Below are 20,887 nucleotides of genomic sequence, written 5' to 3' on the forward strand. Positions count from 1 at the left end.
TATCAAGGTGTCGTCAAACATAAACACAATCGCTTTCTTTCGCTTTCCATTCCAAAATCCATTTACTCATCGCCCTGTTCCAAGTGGTCGGCCTTTTCCTTGCCAGCGAGGAACTGCTGAGGAGTCTCGCGAGGTCGCGTCTTGGCGAACTTGACAGTCGCAAAGACTGAAGGCGACTCCTTGAAGACGAGCTCAATCTCCTCAAGGCTGCGGCCCATGGTCTCGGGGAAGAAGAAGTACACCGAGATGGGAACGCAAGCGGCGATGACAGCGTACACGATGTAGTACTGCCAGCCGATGGTGTTGAGGGCGACGGGTGTGACCATGACAACAATGAAGTTCCTGTGAGTTTGTTAGTGACTGATACAAGATCCAAGACGAAGAAGAAGAACTTACCATAGCCAATGGTTGGCAGTCGAGATGGAAGACATGGCCATTCGAAGGCGAATAGGCGCGACCTCGGTACAGTACAAGAAGTTGGCACCCAGGAAACCGATGGGAACGAACGTGTTGTACAGGTAGATGAAGCAAGCAGCAGCGATCATGGCAGGCTCGTTCTCGCTACCAAAAGATGTGGTGATGGCGAGAGCGATCATGCAAGCTGACATACCAGCACCACTGATCATAAAGACAGCACGACGGCCGAATCGATCGATGGTGAAGAAAGCGAGGAACGAGGCGAGGAACTTCCATGTCAGAGCACCGCCAGTGAGAGCCTTGGATGTCTCGGCGTCGAGGCCAAGGTTCTTCTGGAAGAGAACATTGGCGTAGACACTGACAAGGTTGGAACCACTCATCTGCTGGTAGAACTGGAGGAGGATGCACAGAGCGAAGCGGTAGAGGAGCTTGTCGTCACCCATCTTGAGCATGTCTCCAAGACGAGCAGCCTTGTCTGAGGTCTCTTCGAGGGAGTGTTCGATGCCAGCGACCTCGGCGAGGACTTCGGTGGAGTCGATGGGGAGGCCACGAAGGGCAGCGACGGCGTGACGGGCCTCTTCGGATCGGTTCTTGAGGACGAGCCATCGGGGGCTCTCGGGGAAGCAGTAGATGGAGGCCATGAGGATGAGGGAGAAGAGGATGGCGATGGCGATCGGGGGTCTCCAGGTGACAGAGCCATGCTCGAACTCGAAGAAGCCAAGGTTGATCCACGACTCGAGAACATATCCAAGGCAGATGAAGAGACCAGTGAGAACAACCTGTCGACCACGGTTCACGGCGGCCGATGTCTCACTCTGCCAGACAGGGACGATGGAACTCAACTGACCGATACCCAAACCGATGATGACACGACCGACGATGAACTGCGCAAGGCCAAAGGACGAAGCCTCGAGGATCTCTCCAATCAAGGAGCAGACAGCAGCAGCAAAGATGACATTGCGACGACCGAACCTGTCACCAGTCCACGAGCAAGACAGAGAACCGATGAGAGCGCCAATGACAAAGGTCGCAACGACAAAGCCCTGGAGTGTAGACTTTCGGCTCTTCTCAGCGCCTTCGGAGTTGACGGTATCGATCTCGGGGAATGTCTTGACCCAATCTTCCTCTGAGAGAAGACCACCAATGCCAGCTTGGTTGTAGCCGAAGAGCACAAAGGAAGGGGCGACGATGGCGGCGATTTGGAGGACAGCCAGGGACTTGCCGCTGGCTCCGAGGTAAGTTGGCACGCTCATGTTGACGATTTGTTTGCGTGATGGGGATTACAAAACAAATGACAACAAGGTACTGACTTTGACTGGATGCGATGATGGAAGACAATTGGGGAGTATGGTTCTTTATACCCAGATTCAGTCATTGTCAAAACTTCAGAGTTGGAGCTAAGAGAGTCGTTCTTGCGGAGCCCCATGGGATCAATCACGTAGAGCCAATTGCCCCGTATGTGTGGGGGAGCGAACCGGATGCAAAGCAAAACGTAAGATGAGAAAGCATTGTTTATTTTTCTGTACGATTTGTTATCTTGGCCGGTTGTAGACTGGGATTTGTTGTCTGCGATCCAAGTTTCAACGGCTAATACGGCACGGTCTCTTTTCGGTGGCTTCACATTTTATGGAGAAACTGGGTCCGTGAATCCGCTATCATCATGTTGGCGACTCACGAGTTGGAGAAGAAAAAGTGGAAAATAACTCAGAGTCTGAGTCTGAGTGTCGGAGTAGCCTGAAGAGGAAGATTGCCGTCGAAAAGAACTGGGCTGTAGGGCAGTTTGAGGCTGAACGTGTACTCTGTAGGGACCTGCATCTACGGCAGTGGAAGACATGGGTGGTCCTTGTTGGGGGAGTCAATTGCTTTGAGGGCAACACGAGGGAATGGGATCACCTGTGTTGTACTCACTCAACCCGTATAGTAAGTACTCTGTAGACTACGCAACAAAGTTGATCTCTAGATTGACTCGTAGACATCCCGCGGAAATCGATTCCTTCTCGAAGGTTTCCGAAACGAAAACAGTTCGGCCAGGAACTGTCGATCTTATCCTTGTTAGCCACGAGTCTTGGCCGATTTATCCGTCTTGGAGGAACGGCAGTTGGCGAGACATCAACCGTGACATCACCTCCAACTAAAATTCATGATCAAATCTCTCTCTCTTTTTCGTTACTTCAATTGACTGACTGATTAAACAAAATAAACTGAATCATGTCAATCGCCATTGTCCAAAGTTGCAATTGACACATACATGGATAATTGGAGGGGAACGGGCAACTTTTCGGGGAAATTGGAGACTCGTAACCAACGAAACGCGGCGAATTAATAAAATTGTGGACACGTTCAAAGGGTCCTTCGCCTTTTTCACTTTCTCCCTTGTTTTTTCCCCTCATTTCTGGGGAATATTAAGCTCATGAGATGTAATCTTTGGTCTTAATACGGAGTACCCCATATTTTTCTAGGTTGTGTCACCCTCAACAAAAAGAGAGAGAGAGAGAGTAAAAAACTTGTTCGGTCCACTGTCGCGGTGAGACTCCAAGGATGGAGTTGGGGGAGGTTGGCTCGGATGACCTCAACTACCGGACTTAGGCCTTTCCCCTCAGTCTCCAACAGACCTTCTGATTGACTGTGCTTTTCTTCTCACGGGGAGAGAAAAAAAGAGAAAAAAGGTTACCCCCACGAACCTCCACGCAAACAACGACGGTCACGACAACGGGCTCAACGTTACATGCCGGTTCGGTTCGCCCGCTTCCCGATTATTAAACTGCAGGTCAGAATCATGCAAAGGTTGCTCGCGCTTGAAGCAATTGTGCTGCCTCCACTCTGGTACATAAACTTTTGGTGACCGCCAGCTGCTTCAATCGGTCGGACAAATTAAGGTCTCTCCATAGCAACACCGCATCACGGCCGCATCGCGACCGAGATAATGTACAATAAAGGAGGTTTTGACATGATGAGATGCATTGTTTCGTGTTTTAGGAGTTAATTGACCGAATGATACTCTGTGTGCTTCATGCGACGCATCCCAATTGATGATCCCCGCTAATGAGTATGTTCTCACCAAATGTTTACTGTGGGTTACTAACCAGCAACTGATGACAACGTCGCGTCGATAAGCTTCTTCCACAACAATAAGCATAAATTAATCTTTGCATAAGCTTGAGAAACGATCGTCCTGTTTATTCTTAAAGTCCAGACATTGGGTTCATCGTGATAAAGCCATTTCAAGATAAATTGTTTTAATTGAGATTCTGTTACCCTACAACAGTGAAACTCATGGCCAATAAGCAGACACCATCAAGTGGTCAATGGGGCTCACTCATTTCTCGCTTCCACTCCAGCCGGATAAGAAATTACCCATGAGAACATCTACTAACCTTGTCGAGTTGGGCAAGGAGTTTCTCTTTTCGGTTAGTCGATGGAGAGGAAAAAAAACAGGATTCAGTCTTGCCAGGGTTTACTGAATGGAACGCCAAAGTTCATGATTCAATTCCCATGAGCCCTGAATGACAATCACTTCATCGCAGATTAGATGACTTTTACTGTTCACGCCACCATCACCGAATTTGCATCATCCTTTGGCAATTAGGAATTGATGTTTGCTTTGAGGCGTCCGATTATTTTCCAACATTTACCAGACGAACGCTGTCAATTGAGTGCTCCATCCTTGAATGGAGTTCTTAATGCCAGTGTCGTCAATTTGACATGACGGCTGGTGATGGGCAAACGGGAGGAAAAACAATCCGGCATTGAAGCTCATCCTGATGGAGCCGACATAAATAACCGCTCACTTGGAGGCTTTGATAGCATGTTGTTTGATCTGGCTGTTTATGTCATCCTCATAAACCGGTTTCTCACTGATCCACCTGGAGTCAATCGTCAGTGGACCAAAGTCTCTCGCTCTGAGGTGCAGGTCAACTTCAAAGCCAGCGGATAATACAGCAATTAAGTAATTGCAGCCTGCCTTTATTTTTATATAGACCAAAAATGCTGGCCGACACTTGCATTAAATTGCGTATGCTTAATTGAATGTATCTGGAGCGCGCGATGGCTGATGGATTGAAGCATTGCAATCCAGCAGAGTGATGGCCTGAATGAACTCACCAGCCCGGGCTTCTGTAGGGGAGTCTTACAGGTCATGACCACTGTAACCAAGCACTAATTGAACACCCTGAACCTTCTAATGCTTCAACTACTCTGGCTTATTCTTTTCATTGTCGCGTGTCGTTTGTCGCGCGTCGCCCAAGGCCCTTAAAATTCATCTTTGTCAATGTCGCATTCATGGTACGTTTCTCAATTATTAGATCACTGTCATTTATTTTGACCAAGATGGGAATTGGTGGTGCATGAGCTCTGCCAACGTTGTCAGATGGTTTACAGGGCATGAACCTCCTGTAACCGCTGGAACCATTAACCACACGTGTGCCATCTGACCTGGGTGAAACGCCACCACAACTGACCTGTATTTCTAAAGGATGCGTCATGAAGCATGCATTCACGTCTATCAATTGTTCGACATTATTACCAAATCACCATGTCAGCACCAAGTCTTTTTCCTGTCAGCATGAACTCATATTCTTTGTGCTTTATTCCTCCCCATTATTCAGCCATTGGCAAGTCTCTTGAATTGAAAGCACTGATTGGTTTGGCGTGTAAGACAAAGCCCACATTTCCCAAAAGGAACACCGTTCGCCCAAAGGAGTAATCGGAGCTTAAAAATCATGGGATCGTCAACCTTGCCAACAACGTCTTATATGAGAAGCATTTGAAGTATAAAGCCAGCTGGAATAGAGAGAAAATAGTATCAACTATCCAATACTCAAAACAGTTCTTTGTTCACTCTTGATCATATCACCAACAACATGCGATTCTTCAACATCACATTGGCCTCTTTGGTCTCTGCCGTGACAGCCCTTTCATCCTTTGACACTTGGGCTCATGGACGTGTTGCTTTGAACGACGTCAGTATCCATTTCAGATATGCTGGTTCAGGTCCCCCGCTACTTCTCGTCCATGGTAACCCCCAACACAGCCTGACATGGCAGTTCATCGGTCCCATACTCGCCCAGAACTACACTGTAATTGCACCCGACAACAGTGGCGCCGGTGACTCGAGCATTCCTCCCAACGGAGACTATACCGCCGCTGCTTCAGCCGAAGATCTCAAAGGTTTACTGGACTTCTTGAACATCACGTCTACGTATGTCTTTGCTCACGACAAGGGAGTCGGGATGGCAACTGCTCTAGCCATCAAGCATCCTGAAGTCGTCAAGAGACTGTCACTGGCCGAATACCCTCTTCCTGGATTTGGATATGAGCAGGCAGCAAACCCAGCTGCTTACTGGGATCTCTACCAGAACTGGCAGCTGGCATTCTTCCAAGTCACCGATCTGGCCGAGTTTCTCATGTCGGGCAAGGAGAAACAGTTCCTGCAATGGTACTTTTACCACAGCAGTTACTCTGGAGTCGAGAGTTTCAGCGAAGAGACGGTCAACAGGTACACCAGCAGCATCTCAAAGCCAGGATTCCTGAGAGCGATGCTAGGACCCTTCTCGAGCACGACTGTCTTCAAGGATGCCGAATTCTTCAAGACTTCGTTGAACGAGAGCAAGTTGAGCGTACCACTTCTTGGGATGGGTGGTGAGGCAAGTCTGGGACTCAAAGCTCTTATTCAGGAATCATACGAACCAATCTCGACGAATCTCGAGATTGATGTTATTCCAAAAGCTGGACACTGGATCGGTAAGTACTGAGCTCGAGCACTTGAAGAAACATGTTACTAACAACGTTAACTAGCGGATGAGAACCCAAAGTGGACAGCGAAGCGTCTCCTCAAGTTCTTTCAAGATGATGAGAGTCCCAAGGAAGTTGATCTGGCTTACTTGGATGACATGGTAACTCTGGATGTTGGGTACTTTGGTACAAGAAGGAACTTTAAACTTGGATCTCAGTGAACGAATGTGTTAACCATGGCGTCTTGGCATCAACAAATATGAACCCTGGTCATTGTGGAAATACTGTTGTGGTCATTGGACCTTACTTTTGGACATCAATAGTGCACCGTTGTTAATTAGTAATGGACGTTCATGAGAGACAAAACGGCATTCATGTTTTGTATTTGGCAGATAAATACTCTGATAAAATAGATACAAAGAAGTGTTGCACCTGGCAACGTCCTAATCCAATCCTATATACATTCCTTCCTTCAAAACCGTCCAAGACACCCTTACTTGGTAGAGCATCCGATACGCTTGGAGCTGACAGCAATGTCATCATACCAGAAAGTGTTGGAAGCACCGCTGTAAGACTCCCAGCCGAAGTAGACGCCCTGGATCTTGGGCTTGGGCTTGCTGTTCTTCCAGCCGTTGCTGTAAGAAGCAGGGTCGTTGGGCTTGTAGACGAGACCCTTGACAGGGCTGTCGTTGAGCCAGGTGGCGATGGTGCCGTCGGGGGAAAGGTGGTACTCGAGGCACTGCCACTGGTTGGCGGGGATGTTCTTGGAGGCGGCGATGCCTTCGGGGGAGAGATCGGGGAGAGTGGCGTCGTCGGACTCGTGGTTGTACATGAGGATCTTGCTCTGGCCACCGATGCGGAGGTGCTTGCCCTTGCCCTGGGCTGCGTCGGGCATGGTGATGAAGGTGACGTGAGAATCGTCAAGGGTCTTTTCAGACTTCCTGTAGTGTTGTCAGTGACTGACTGTCGCACAACATCGACCAAGTTATCTTACATCCAAGCTCTGACATAGACATCACCACTGGGAATGGCATCGGTGCCAAAGAACTTGTGACCACAGAAGCCATTGGGGCCACCAGTGACCTTGATAGAGTTGGTACCACTGTTACCGGTGGTCTTGTCAAGAACAACCTTTCCACCCTGGTCACAGTCAGGTGCATATGTAGGCCAAGCGACCTGATCCCAACCGCTCTCGAAATCCTCAGCGACCTGGCCGAGCGTGAGAGGAAGCACAGAAAGTGCAGTAAGAGCAATTTGGCGAAGCATGATGTCGAATATGAACGTGGAATTGGAAGGATAAAAAAAAAAGAATAAGAATCGAAAGTGAATAGAATGCTAAGCAAAAAAAGCCAAGCTGCCAAGGACAAGCTACGGGATATATATAAAGAGTGCACGATGCTTGGTGGGATGCAAATTGACAGGCGATATTAGGGACTAAAGGCTGAAACAAAGGCGGCTCATTTGCTCAATCTGCAATTGGGTCATGCTAGGATGTTTCGGTTATTTCGGAATCGATTGCCCGTAATTTCCATGTCGGGCGCGGACGTTGCTGAACCTGAGACAAAAGTGGTATTTTTTCCGCGGAAGGGTCTGAAACGAGAAATTTATCCGTCTCCGGTCTGGGCTTCTTTTGGACGTCTAGACGATTTTGTAACTTGTATATACCGCTTTTTGATCTTTTGTCTCGTTCGGATGCACCTTTTTGGTATGTGAAGTCATTTGTGATGAGTTGTTCAAGACTGCATTGGCCTGGAATGCTACATAGCGATAAACAGAGAGATAACTGATGGACGGAAGTTGTTTCGTTTTCTGACGACACAAGGTGCGATAAGGATGCATGATAAGATTTGATAAGATAAGATTTGATATGATAAGCCACGATAAGCATAATCAGATAAGATTAGACATAACAGCAAGACATGTCCAGCTACTTCTATCGCTTTTGATTTCATGACAATTGCATTCAGCAATTATATTAAAATACAGAGATACAGTAGCGATCAAAAGCAATTCTTATCATGCTAATGATACAATGGTTATCTTAGACATGGGCTTGAGGTTTTTGACAGTCAACCTGGGCTCGCTTCAGGGTAGCAGACATATCGGCTGTCAGAAGCAAAGACACGAAATCAGTACACTAGCTCATACAATTTACGCCAGACTTCTCAGGTTATTTAATTTTATCGAAGACAAAAGGCAAATCTCTCTTCTGCCTACTGGAATGGGCTTTCGGTGTGCATTCTGCCAACGTCGACCTCTGTCCGTCTGGCACAGACCTGGCGTTATACCAAGAGGAGGATCACAGCGTCGGTAACGTTTAAACAAGCAAAGGCCATCTGACTCCCTTAAGAGCAGGGACTGATCGACTGAGATTGTGTAGGGATGTCTAAGCCTTGCGTTGAGTGGTAGTATCTTGTCTTGTCAGGATTCGTATACCAAGTCGATGAGGAACACAGACAGACGTAAAGCTACTCACGGGTAGACAATCCGCTCTATTGGAGATGGCCTGGAAACAATACTCCAAGGTTGAACTTGGAACATTGAAGATTAGAAAGAGACTGTCGCTTCTAGAAAGACTCTGTCATGGTTCTCTTCCCCATTGGCATGGCCATTTGTCGTGTTGTTCTACACCAAGTTCTAAGTCACTTAAGCTCCCAGGTCCTGCCAAGATGACTGCTCCTCATCGTTGTTTGCGGTAGAGAATAACTACAGTGACATCGAAGCATTTTGCAATATCTGGACATCTTCAAGAGCGCTACGAGGTAATGCAGCTTTGCATACAGTGATCTTGGACAGAGTGGTTTGTGTCTAAATGTCTTGTTCATGATCTATCGCTATTTATAAAAGTAATCTAAATGTCTCGAATAATAAAGAACACAATCCAATTTTGTCCCTGATCCCACAAGCCCTGGAGGTCTATCAAGTGTTATGAAGCTGAGGTTTCCGTTGTCCAGCTTGAGATACGTTCTGTTGTGCCAAAGTCCACGATCAACCTTGTATACCCTGGAAGCCAATGTTGTTCATAAAACCGCAAGGACCATTGGCATATGTGTAAAATGCTGGGCCTTCACTGCCGTAGTAAGAAGCCCATTGGATCTGTCCATTGGGACAGGCGTTGTCGGTAGTCGTTGATAGATAGTTGTAGCAAGTTATACTGCCGCTATACGTTTGGCTCATGAAGCACTTGGGGCTCTTCATACACTGGACACAGCATAAATACGAGCTCATGGTGTCTGCGCTGAAGTAGTACTGCTGGGTGTAAGGCGTCGAGAATGGTATGGCTAGATTGACCGAATTGCCATCATTTGCAGTCTTTAGGAAGGCATCTGAGCCACACGCTTCGTAATAGGGATCGGCCGGCAGGATGGTCTGGACGGTAACTGTGTTGTATTAGTTTCTGATGCTTGTGTCTAAGAGTGGTAGTGATGGGTCGTACCTGTATCAGTAGCAATAGCTTGTCGCGTAACTGTATCATGCACAGTAACCGTGGGTGAGACAGTGATGGTATTTGTCTTTGTCACCTTGGGAGGGTAGTTGGTCGAAGTGACGGTCTCTGTTTTCACAACAACCTTCGTCTTTGTCTTGGGCTGTAGGGTAACACGAACGCCCTTGACTGTAGTGCTGACAGTCTTGATCGTAGTTGAGGGAACACTCTTGGTGCAGTCCACTCGCTGAGGGTACTGAGAGGTGGTGCCACGAGGCAAGATCGGTTTGGCACCGCGGCCTTTGAGCTTCGGTACATATCCACCAGAGTTGAGGAGGAATTTGAAGTTGTCGGGGGCTTTGATGGTGCTGGTAGAGTAGCTGGTGACAGCCGTGGATGTGACAGTTGTAGAAGTTGTCGTAGTGAATTCTGTTATCCTTGTTGTTTGTGTGTCTGACCCAAGTTAGTATCCGACTATGTCAGTGGCCACAATGGCTTCCTTCTTACCAGTAATTGTCGATATGGCTGTCTCGACATCAGGGTCAGCATCCGTGGTCACCGTTGTCTTTGAGATTTGGGTCTCACTGGTCGTGCGCGGCTGAGGGACAACGATGACATTGACTTTGCGGATAACCTTCTTGATAACAGTGATCTGGTTTTTGAAAGTAACGGTAGCCCGGGGGATCTTGTTTGACGCGACACTGACAGTGCCTAACTTTGTAGCACAGATCACCCCGGTAGTGGCTGCAAAAGCCTCGTTACCGAGGGCGAGGATAACGAGAAGAGTTGACTTGAGGGCAACCATTGTGGCATACGTGATGAGGTTGAGCAGGGTTCAGCTGTAAACGGTACAGGGCGAGTACCGTCCATCATCTATAACCACATGGGCAGTCACAATATTGCTTCTTGTAACTTGGCTAGCAACAAAACGGCTACCTGTAGCGAAAAGACCGGTCCAGACTCACATGTCTGTTCATTGGAAACTCGGCTGTAATTGTCAGCAGGGATTCAAAGGGATTCGACAAGTTGGGAAGCAACAAACACAACAAGTGGATTCGTTTACGGAACTATTGCTCTATAATTACAGGCGACTACTGCCAATAGTTTGTGCTGTCCCCTGTTCTCAGCTATCAAAATACAGCGGCGACCACCGGCGGTCAGTGATCTGATTGGCTGAGTCACTAACTCAAGTCCACTGTAACTAATAGTGCACTTGCAAAGAACCCCATTACCGACCAGTAAAGACTTGGATCGAATCGATAGTTTGCTCTCAACTCAGCACACAGTTGGAAACATCAGCCCATAGCCCAAGTTCAAAAGATGGCAAGACCCCTACGTCTCGGATTAGCTGGATTTGCCTTATTTACCCTCTGTGTTGGTTGCTGGACGATAGGAATCTAGACTTTCTTTGCGCCTCTCGCTGCTGTCATTCCTGCCACTTCACCATCAATAATATGCAACTACCAGTTGCCATAAAGTCAAGACGTGGCATGGAACATTGCCATTTTAAAGATAGACGGTTCAGTATAGGAAATAAGCTATTAAATCATAATAACCCATTTTGAGAGTCTTTGTAGCCTAGAAATACGTATACCACCACAGTATGCCAGCACAAATGTCATTTAGATGGCCACCTAAAAAAACGAACATCATTCAACGTCGTCCAGTCATGCAAAAGACAACCAAGTGTGATAAGCCGTGTCTAATTTCATTCTGTGTGGCACCTTGTTGGATACTGTAATAACGTCACTTGCTGTTACTGTCACCACGACATCCCCCAAGGTCAACACCACTACTGTGATGGATAATACTACTGATATTGAGCGATGTAATTGCCGAGGTAAAGACTGTAACCAACACAATAGTTTCCGATTCCATAGTCTATCAGCACTCACCAGACATTCAATATCAACCCGGCTCATCTGTGACAGTACTGTATATTGCACAGGATAGTCTCATATGCATCTGTGACCGACTGTACAGAAGTCAATTGTGCGATTTGTAATGTAATACATGCCAAAGACCAGACCTTTACTTTTCCATACAAGGCAAGGCAATTGGAAACCTCGTCGTGCTCGAGGGGACCCGCTCGATGGTAGTTGGCGAGGAGGTGCAAGAGTTCGTGCTGCAAGCCTGTCATCTGATATTTGTTTCCAAGTCCGCGGTACTGGCAATGAAGCATGCTTCTTCACTTCCACAACGAAGGCTTGGATCAAAACTGATACCGCCACAATCAAGGGACCCACTGTAGCTTGTCTATTCATAAATCAGCTATCCAGAAAAGGTTATAGAAAAGGCCATCTCTACCACTCGACTAGAATATAGTAAAGTTCCCTCTTACACATACACATATAACCCTTGCCAGTAAGGGTGAGACATCGACATCGACAGATAAGCTCAAGACTGAGTGTAGCACAACTACAAGATCTACAGCCGCCACTACAACAACCCAGCCACTCTTGTATCTCCCTATAACTAGACCGTCTTGAGTCACCTAATATAGTTTCCAGCTTAATAGCATTTAAAAATATAGTGTAAGGAACTTCCTATATAGTATCATGAGCTTTATGTTAAGTTACCGTATAATTAACGGTTCTACTTACCTTTGAGGTATGAATGTCCGGAACGCAAGTGTATAAGACTGTAATAGTCTAATAGGGAAGGCGCTCAAACCTGCTTAACCGTCTATCCCAATTCTAGTCATCTTGCACTTCCAGCCCTCTGCCGCGCCTCGCCTAAATGCTGCAGTAGCCGCTTACTTATGCAGGTAACTTATAATGCTAAAACTTCTGCAGCCCTAAGCACTAGAGATAACCCTTAAGGGAGGTTTTACTCTATAGAGATCTCTCCCCTATCGTATAGCAGGTAGGAACATATTAATGTAGAGGGATTTAAAATAGCAAATAGATAAGATAGAGCAGCTAACTGTTTTTTAGGCATTAGAGTCATGATGCTTAAAAAAGTATAATTAAAGATAGAAACCCTATCCCCTGGCAAGTGTATAAAGCTCCGTAGGGACAATAACAACTGCATTCCATTTAGACTCAAGAAATAACAGCAAGTTGACATAGCGTTTAAGTGGAATTCCAGAAAGTAGTAAACTATGAAATGCATGTTTGTTCCTTTAAAGATGATGGTAAAACCCTTTGTAGCAGTAGGTAAGCAATGGTTAATATCGGCAAGAAGCCTAATCTCAGTCTTCTCTCCATTGAAGAATTGTAAAAGTGATGAATGGATAATTGATTTAAGATCCAACTTGAAGGACCATGAACAGAGGAAAGAGGTCATGTTTTAAGTAATCATATTGTTAAACACGTGATGTCCTTTACGTTCAACGCCATGGAGCCGCATTAGATAACTTGTTACCTAGATATGCCTTGCCTTCTGCATGTTAAAGCCACAAAATAGACCATGTTTACCAGTTGGACAAAGGAAAATGGCATCTAATTGCAAGCTACACAGAATATATAGCTTACTTGCCTCAACTATGCTTTACGTACACATCACCAACTGGCTGGCAACCAGTAACCTGTCATTATTATTTTTTAGTATAAAGAAAACTTGTCGCTTATCGCTGAGATAATATATGTTTACTGGTGTTATTTTTTCTGCCTGCACGTCTCTATTCGAATGCGTAGGTAGATCAGTTGGTATAGAGCCAAAGGCTTCCAAGTTTAATACTAGTAAACACGTTACTCATCTACCCCCGAGCGGAACCGACATTGCAGAGCTTTGAATCCCAGATGATATCGTATGCTAGCTAAACTGCGGGAAAGCTAGAATTGTAAAACAGACTAGAGATAATGTAAGTCGTCATTGTGTTCAGCACAACATATAGATGATGCAGCTGAGCTATTGCTAGTCAGACTCAGTCAATGTTCCAAAACGGATGTGAGGATTGAGCATTAGACCGCTGATTTGAATGAAGTCCACCCAAGATTCGAAACGCAATGCTAACCTCCTCGTCAACAACCTTGCAATAGGCTTCGTTATAACTGATAGGAGAAACCTGCCCTCCAGAATCACCACAATGGCACGTAGTGTCCTTCGACACACAAGCTTAAGTTAAAGTTTGGATGAACAACGGTACTGATACGTATATATCATGAACATGATCCATTGTTGGATGCCCCGTGAAGAGACATGTTTAGTACACATGGACCGGTGACGACACAAGGAAGCAATACCAATTACAAAAACATCAGTTCATCTAAGATCTGAAGTGACATCCTGTAACACGCAAATCCACAAGTCTCTGTCATCATGATATATACCTGAGATGTCTTAATCATTGGGTATGGTTTAACGTATGGTTAGTTATTCGGCTGAGGTTTCGTTCGTGCATCAGATGGGACAGCGCCGTGAAGAAATTTAGAGTCAAATACCGACTTTATCCATCATTCTGTAGCCAAGAGCCATGGTAGGTGAAGTTCAAAGAAGCAACCTTGTTTTTACATGAGCATGTTAATCTCATCAGATAAGAACTCGGATTTTGCGAGATGGTGTAGATATCGGAGAAAACGAGTTGATATAAAACTGAACATCGGCCTGTGATTGGTGTTTCGCCAGGAACTTACGCACCGGACACACTCATACCTTTTCTTCACACCATATCGTCCCAGAATGCGCCAGTAACTTGTATATCTCGAAGACGTATGTGTTTGACTCAGCGAGATTCTATTGCCTTGATAGGGTGATTACAGATCAAACGTCTCGAAAATCAATGGCACCAGGAAGTATTTTATGTATGTATGGGATCACAACTGCGGTTATGAGTCAGCCGACGGAAGGATAATGCTGTGATCAGGATACTGTATAAAATTGCCTTGGTCTGGTTTCTTTTGCTTGTAGGACCTTAACTCTTTTTCCTCGGCTAGTGATGGAGAAAAGCACAATCAATTGGCATGCGAGAGTCATGAGAAGATGAATTAGTTACTTAGAGATCGAAGACGAAGGACCGCAGACTGATGGATGACGTTGGATGTGATTACATGATACTCTCACGTGATATCCTTGACGTTTAACACCATCTGCGTTCTGGAGCATACGCCAAATGTACCAAATTAAAAATTGCAGGAACACGTCGGGAAAAAAAGACGGAAACTTCATGTATCTATAGATACGAATAATCAATTCGATGTTCCCGTCCCGCTGGTACAACAACGCTCATTGGTGTCACAGGCTAAGAGTTTGAGAATTATCTACTTGGGCCGACCATGACTTTCGTGTGATTCTCCACATTGCGTTTTGACGCTCCTGGGCACCTCTTAGGTAATATACTCATCTTGGTTTTGGGTGGTAATCTGAATTATCTCAAAGAAGCTCGATGGGAAGAACAACGTATTTCCACAAGCGGCAGGATGATGGGCAGTCAAAAATGCTGACATCTGCAGCTTTGGGTCGTGCTCTTCTCATGACAAACAGCAGAGTAAAAGCGGGCATGTTCACGGCAGCCAATTCTGTCTCCGCGGTCATGCAAGCTGGGGCATGTCCGGTGCGGAGTAACCCTGTTGGGATGCTGGTGTAACCATTGCACTCAACAATGTACCGAGGATATGTGTTGCTATTCATGCAAGATATTCGGGGTTGATGCAAGAGACACCCGAATGCCTTTCAATGCGTTGGGGATGAATTGGCGTAAGACTCAACGATCTGCTGCAATGGTCAGGCTTCGCTTGTAGGAGTTGTGAACAGTAAGTAGGATTGAGTTATGTCAGCTTAGCGATCGTGGATAACATGGCCTTACGAAGGACAAAACACACAAAAATACCGAGTCAGTTTATTCTGTTTAGATTGGGAATTGATGGTATTTATTTGTGTTGCTTAAAGTCCCGAGGCTCATCGTACTGTTTAGGTCGCGTTGAACTGTGCAATGTTTCATCAGGCGTACAAGGTTTTCCGTATCCAGGTAATTTAGTGGATACTGGACGATGAGAACACAACAACATGCCTTATTGCGCGACAACATCAGACATTGGTTACGGAAATACTTGTCAGGGTTCCCCAGTCGTGTCTTGTCAGCATCACAAAAATAACCATCAATGGAACTTCAAAGAGCTACCCAAACGGCGATGAATGGCGGCCTTGAACGACGAATTGTTTTTGGTCGCATTCATCTTCCCAACCTTTGCAATAATAAGCATGTTTTCTTGACCACTCGTTGAGCAGCGGATAAAGTCAATTCTCGCTATTGAGTCATTGACCCTGTCGAATTACCCCAGAGCCATACCGAATCCAGCACAACGCGGGGTAAGCGATGCCCATTGCGGGGAAAGATCTGCATTACCAACTCGATGATCTTGGTTGCCTTTGGTCTGGAGCACATCCTCATGTTACATCTTGAGATGATCCCGTGGCCATTGACGAATGGAATGGCCTGGTTGTCGAGAGTCTCGGGGCATCTCAATACCGAGTCTACTGCCGTTTTTGCCGTTCTCTGACTTCATGCTGCATGGCGTGAGGAGAAGTGACTTTCTCTTTAAATAACGTCTTGGGATGACGCTGGAGCTGAAAGCTTGACGTTTTATCCTACTTGGCATCTCTGCACTTATCACATTCTTCAACAACTGAGATAGTTGTGCTCAACCAACGACACACCTCAATTGTCCATTTCAGACTCCAACATGGACAACGCGAAACCATCCGTCCAGATGGACGAAGGCGACCCCTCACCGGCTGGTCAAGAGCAGAATCTCGACAACTTCAACTTCCCGTCCCAGACCGAAGAATGGCGACTAGACTTTGAAAAGAAACTTCTCCGCAAAGTCGACACACGTTTAATGCCCACTCTGGTCATAATGTACCTCCTCAACTTCCTCGATCGCTCCAACCTCGCCCAAGCCCGTCAAGGCTCCCTCGAACAAGACTTGGGAATGTCAGGCACAGACTTCAACCTCGCCACATCCATCTTCTTCGTCGGATACCTACTCATGCAATTACCGTCGAACCTGATTCTTACACGTTTGCGACCGTCATTATATCTCAGCGCTTCGTGCTGTCTTTGGGGTGTTGTGTCGACGTGCAACGCTGCTGCGCAAAAGTTTTCACATCTTATCGTCATCCGATTCTTTCTCGGTTTTGTCGAGGCGCCGTTCTTTCCGGGTGCGGTGTTTTTGATGAGTTCTTGGTATACCCGTGCTGAGCTCACGCGACGAATCGCATGGCTGTATTCGGGAAATGCGCTTGCGAATATGTTTGGTGGTGTTCTCGGTGCAGCCATTCTGGGTGATATGGATGGCGCGCATGGCAAAGCAGGCTGGAGATGGCTGTTCATCATTGTAAGTCTTGTTACTCTACAAAAGACGAATGTCTACTAATACGATGACTATGTAGGAGGGTGTAGCAGCTATTGGCTTTTCTCTGATCGCCATGTTTATCCTTCCCAACTACCCTCACACCACAAAATGGTTGACCGAGGAGGAACGCGCATTCGCAGCATGGAGACTGGCTCAAGACATTAACGAAGTCGATGCTTACGGCGAAAGCACAGTCTGGGATGGTGTCAAGATGGCAGTGCGAGATTATCGTCTGTACCTTTTTGTGCTTCTCCAACACGTCAGTCTCATTTCTCAGACATTCCAGTATTTCTTCCCCACCATTGTGGGGACGCTTGGCTATGGTAAAATTGTTACGTTGTGGCTTACAGCTCCAGCATGGGTGAGTTACCAACCCCAATTTCTGTGCAAGTCACCGCTAATTGATGCGAATAGTTTGCGACATTCCTTTTGTCGGTTTGTGTCACGTTGAGCTCGGCCAAGACAAATGACAGATCGCTGCATATTATTTGTCTCATGCTTGTCGCAGCAATTGGCAATGCAATCGCAACAGCCACCACGGTAGTTGGAGCACGATTCTTTGCCATGTTTCTCATGCCAATGGGTGCGGTATCATCTTGTGAGTTTTGTTCACTGCATTTAATTGTGTCGTTTCTGACTTTGTCTTTACAGATCAAATCATTGTCTCATGGGTGGCCAATTCTTTTCCCCGCCCTCTGGTTAAACGCTCTGCGACCATCGCCATCTGCAACATGATTGGTAACACAGCAAGTATATATGGGTCATACATGTACCCCAGCAGCGATGGTCCACAGTACATTCCAGGTGGTAGCGCCAACACAGCCATCTGTGTTCTTGTCGCGCTGATTGCTCTTATGTTGCGCTATGTCCACAAGTGGGAGAACAAGAAGCTGGACAGAGCCGAGAACGAAACGAATGCAGCCGCGGAAGAGAACGGCAAGGGCGACTTGGCTGCAACTTCAGAGTTGAGAGAACCAGGATTCAGGTACATTTACTAGAGGATATTAGTCGCGTGCTTTTGATATGGGCGCACGCACAATGGTCAAATGATGTATATGTGAACATTGGTTCCTTAGAACAATATCAAAAGCGGTAGAACTGTCGCCAATCGGTACTGCAAATTTATTCTCCATCCAATCAACCCAAGACCTTTTGCAATGCCAAGTCTCCCAGGGTCGCATTGCGTCTTTAAGCTTCCCGATAAGATTATCAAGATTATCGGCGAAATGTCCGAACACGGACTAAAAGCGTCTACAGCCAATAAGCTTAACTGGATTGACCTACCTAATCAGTCCTGGTATCAATCTGCAGGTCCACCTGTCCAGACCTTCCATCTTGATTGTGACTCTACAACACCGAACATACCGTTTCGTTCAGTTGAACGTTATCGAGTTGCTTTTCTTCAAGGACTTTTGTGAGACATTGTTCTCTTGGGTTGCAATGGCTGGGACTTTTTTCTCGCACATAGTTCCTAGACTCAACAAGCAAAGAACCAGCATCCTTATTTGGGCTATCACTGTTAGTCTTGAGCTGCCTTGTTTGTGTCTCTTCCTTATCTGAGCTTATCAGCCGCAAAGAGGCTCTGATAACAAGGTACCCCTGTCTCTTCACCTTCCAGATCTGGGATCCATCCGGCAGACATGAAAATGCCGTCACCGTCGCCAAGAATAGGCAATGAACGGATTGTAACCCTACATAACATCTAATTGGCTTTGCGGGTAGACCTCCAAGCGCGAATATGGTTCCTCGGCTAGGGGACTAAACAGTAAGGTGGCTACGGACAATATACGAGACGGAAGCGATGGAGATCTATCAAGGTACCAAAATTATCTCAACCAGATGTATTGTCCGCCGAGGATAAAACGGAGAACTCTCCCTCGAACCGTAATACTTGACTTCATCCATTCCATCTCTCTCAATCACACATCCCTAGTGTCCCTCCACGATGGTCAAGTCGACTCTTCTTCTCGGCGCTCTTGCCGCTTTCAGTTCCTATGCTCAAGCTAAGGAGATGAAGGTTAATGAGGACAAGGCTCACAGACTCTATGATACTGGAGTGATTCACAACAAGCTCATGGCCAGCAAGCAGGTATGCTTTTTGACCAAAAGAATTTGCAATTTGTCGACTGACATTCTCTAGGCCGTGTGGGAGAAGCAAGAGGCCGCTGGTGCCTTCGCCAGCGAGCAGTACCCCAAGCTTGGTTATACCAAGTGTGTCCGAGGTTTTGCCGAAGCCATCAAGGGCGATGCCAAGAACACTTTTGCCTGCCACAACGTCAGTTACCTCCAATCTCCCACTTACTTGCACTTGCTGACACGCATCTAGGCTGACCTGTACTCCTTCCTGAGCCACGCTGACCTCGGCAGCACTGGAGGTCGAGGCTCCTCTTCTTGGGGATGGACTTCCGATGACGGTCGTGAGTTTGTCGCCATCGGTCAATACGATGGCACTGCTTTCGCCGAGATCACCAAGAAGGGTCAGCTAGTCTACCTCGGTCGTCTCCCTCAGTACTCCGTGCCCTCCCAATGGCGCGAGATTCGTGCCTACAAGAACTACGTCATCATTGGCTCTGAGGCCGTCGGTCATGGTATCCAGATCTTCGACTTTACCAAGCTGTTGAAGATCGATCCTAAGAAGCCTGTCACCTTTGACGCCAAGAAGGACCTGACCAGCCACTTCAGCGCCCTTCTTCCTGTTGGTCGCGCTCACAACGTTGTCGTCAACGAGGAGCTCAAGTACGCCGTCGCTGTTGGCGCGATGCCCCGAAACGACAAGAACTGTGCTTCTGGTCTGAACTTCTTTGATCTGACTGATCCTTCCAACCCCAAGTCTCTTGGATGCGCCAAGGGTGATGGATATGTACATGATGCGCAGTGCATTGTCTACCGTGGACCTGACAAGCGATACCAGGGCCGTGACATCTGCTATGGCTACAATGAAGACACTCTCACCATTTACGATGTCACTGACAAGGCCAACGTCACCAACATCATCTCTCGTATCTCCTACGAGGGTGCTTCTTATACCCATCAGGGTTGGGTTCTCGACACACAGAACCAAGAATTTCTTGTCTTGGATGACGAGCTTGACGAGCAAAACGGTGCCGGCCCAGGATCTGACGGCTTCCCCGTTACCTTCATCTGGGACATCCGCGACCTCGAGAACCCCAAACAGACCGGTCTCTTCAAACATCCCACCAAGTCCATCGACCACAACCAGTATGTCAAGGACAGTTACATCTACCAGTCTCACTACGGCGCCGGTCTTCGTGTTCTCGACGGTCGATCCATTCCCTCCGACCCCACTGGAGCTGGAGTCTACGAGGCTGCTTGGTTCGACATCTACCCTGAGGATGACAACCTTTCCGGTGGTGGCAGTGTTGCGTTTGTTGGAACTTGGTCTTCGTATGCTTTCTTCAAGTCGGGATACATCTTCATCAACACCATTGAGCGTGGTGCGTTTGTTGTCAAGTTGACTGAGAAGGCTTTCCAGAAGCCCAAGTGGTAAAGAGGATAGCTAGTATGTAATCTTCATGGCAGCCAGACTTTCTTCAATTGAACAACAAGTTTTCACTACAATGTTACCTTTCCAGGCTCTCAGTGTTGTGCTTTCAACGTTGACCTTAGTTGGCCCAGCTCAGATTGGTATGTCCCAAACGGTTCTGGAGACTAATACCACGCATTTCCACGCAATTGAATGAGTCTAGCTTTCTGTCAAGAGGCGCATGGCAAGATTAGTTATAGCTTAAATAAATTAGTATCGGTAATGTTCAAGTCAGTCAGCAAGTCGAAATGATGTAGAGAAATGACAAACAAGACAGCCTCCATTAAGGCTGATATCTCGGTTTCTACTAATAAATATTCTCATTGCTGACCTTTACTAAAGACAATTAACAACGGTGGCTAATATCAATATACATCTCAATAGGATTCAACTATTCGCTGACTGGAGACGTTTTTCTTGGTGATCTATAAACTGTAAGTCAATTAGTGCCTAGAAGTTACTGTGAAAACTGTAAAA

At 46.6% G+C, this 20,887-nt stretch overlaps 6 protein-coding genes across 6 annotated transcripts, besides 1 other annotated feature; 3 read left to right on the forward strand and 3 right to left on the reverse strand.

Moving 5' to 3' along the window:
* Nucleotides 1-62: 62 nt before the first annotated feature.
* Nucleotides 63-1,670, reverse strand: FPSE_10120 (uncharacterized protein; the record flags this gene model as incomplete). Its single annotated transcript, XM_009263237.1, has 2 exons — nucleotides 63-342; nucleotides 397-1,670. The coding sequence occupies 2 exons, from the start codon at nucleotides 1,668-1,670 to the stop codon at nucleotides 63-65; spliced, it is 1,554 nt and encodes a 517-aa protein (XP_009261512.1).
* A 3,606-nt stretch (nucleotides 1,671-5,276) lies between these two features.
* On the forward strand, nucleotides 5,277-6,368 carry FPSE_10121 (uncharacterized protein; the record flags this gene model as incomplete). The annotated part of the gene is made up of 2 exons (XM_009263238.1): nucleotides 5,277-6,156; nucleotides 6,211-6,368. The coding sequence occupies 2 exons, from the start codon at nucleotides 5,277-5,279 to the stop codon at nucleotides 6,366-6,368; spliced, it is 1,038 nt and encodes a 345-aa protein (XP_009261513.1).
* A 272-nt stretch (nucleotides 6,369-6,640) lies between these two features.
* Nucleotides 6,641-7,413, reverse strand: FPSE_10122 (uncharacterized protein; the record flags this gene model as incomplete). Its single annotated transcript, XM_009263239.1, has 2 exons — nucleotides 6,641-7,088; nucleotides 7,142-7,413. 2 exons carry the CDS (start codon nucleotides 7,411-7,413, stop codon nucleotides 6,641-6,643), a joined length of 720 nt encoding a protein of 239 aa, XP_009261514.1.
* Nucleotides 7,414-7,986: 573 nt separating this feature from the next.
* Nucleotides 7,987-8,054: a microsatellite.
* Nucleotides 8,055-9,135: 1,081 nt separating this feature from the next.
* Nucleotides 9,136-10,376, reverse strand: FPSE_10123 (uncharacterized protein; the record flags this gene model as incomplete). Its single annotated transcript, XM_009263240.1, has 3 exons — nucleotides 9,136-9,527; nucleotides 9,584-10,024; nucleotides 10,079-10,376. 3 exons carry the CDS (start codon nucleotides 10,374-10,376, stop codon nucleotides 9,136-9,138), a joined length of 1,131 nt encoding a protein of 376 aa, XP_009261515.1.
* A 5,818-nt stretch (nucleotides 10,377-16,194) lies between these two features.
* On the forward strand, nucleotides 16,195-17,864 carry FPSE_10124 (uncharacterized protein; the record flags this gene model as incomplete). Its single annotated transcript, XM_009263241.1, has 4 exons — nucleotides 16,195-16,848; nucleotides 16,904-17,227; nucleotides 17,281-17,464; nucleotides 17,518-17,864. The coding sequence occupies 4 exons, from the start codon at nucleotides 16,195-16,197 to the stop codon at nucleotides 17,862-17,864; spliced, it is 1,509 nt and encodes a 502-aa protein (XP_009261516.1).
* Nucleotides 17,865-18,811: 947 nt separating this feature from the next.
* FPSE_10125 (uncharacterized protein) lies at nucleotides 18,812-20,374 on the forward strand (the record flags this gene model as incomplete). The annotated part of the gene is made up of 3 exons (XM_009263242.1): nucleotides 18,812-18,955; nucleotides 19,007-19,141; nucleotides 19,193-20,374. The coding sequence occupies 3 exons, from the start codon at nucleotides 18,812-18,814 to the stop codon at nucleotides 20,372-20,374; spliced, it is 1,461 nt and encodes a 486-aa protein (XP_009261517.1).
* Between the last annotated feature and the right edge of the window lie 513 nt (nucleotides 20,375-20,887).

This window comes from Fusarium pseudograminearum, chromosome 4 (assembly GCF_000303195.2).
Source record: "Fusarium pseudograminearum CS3096 chromosome 4, whole genome shotgun sequence".
NCBI classification, from domain to species: Eukaryota; Fungi; Ascomycota; class Sordariomycetes; order Hypocreales; family Nectriaceae; genus Fusarium; species Fusarium pseudograminearum.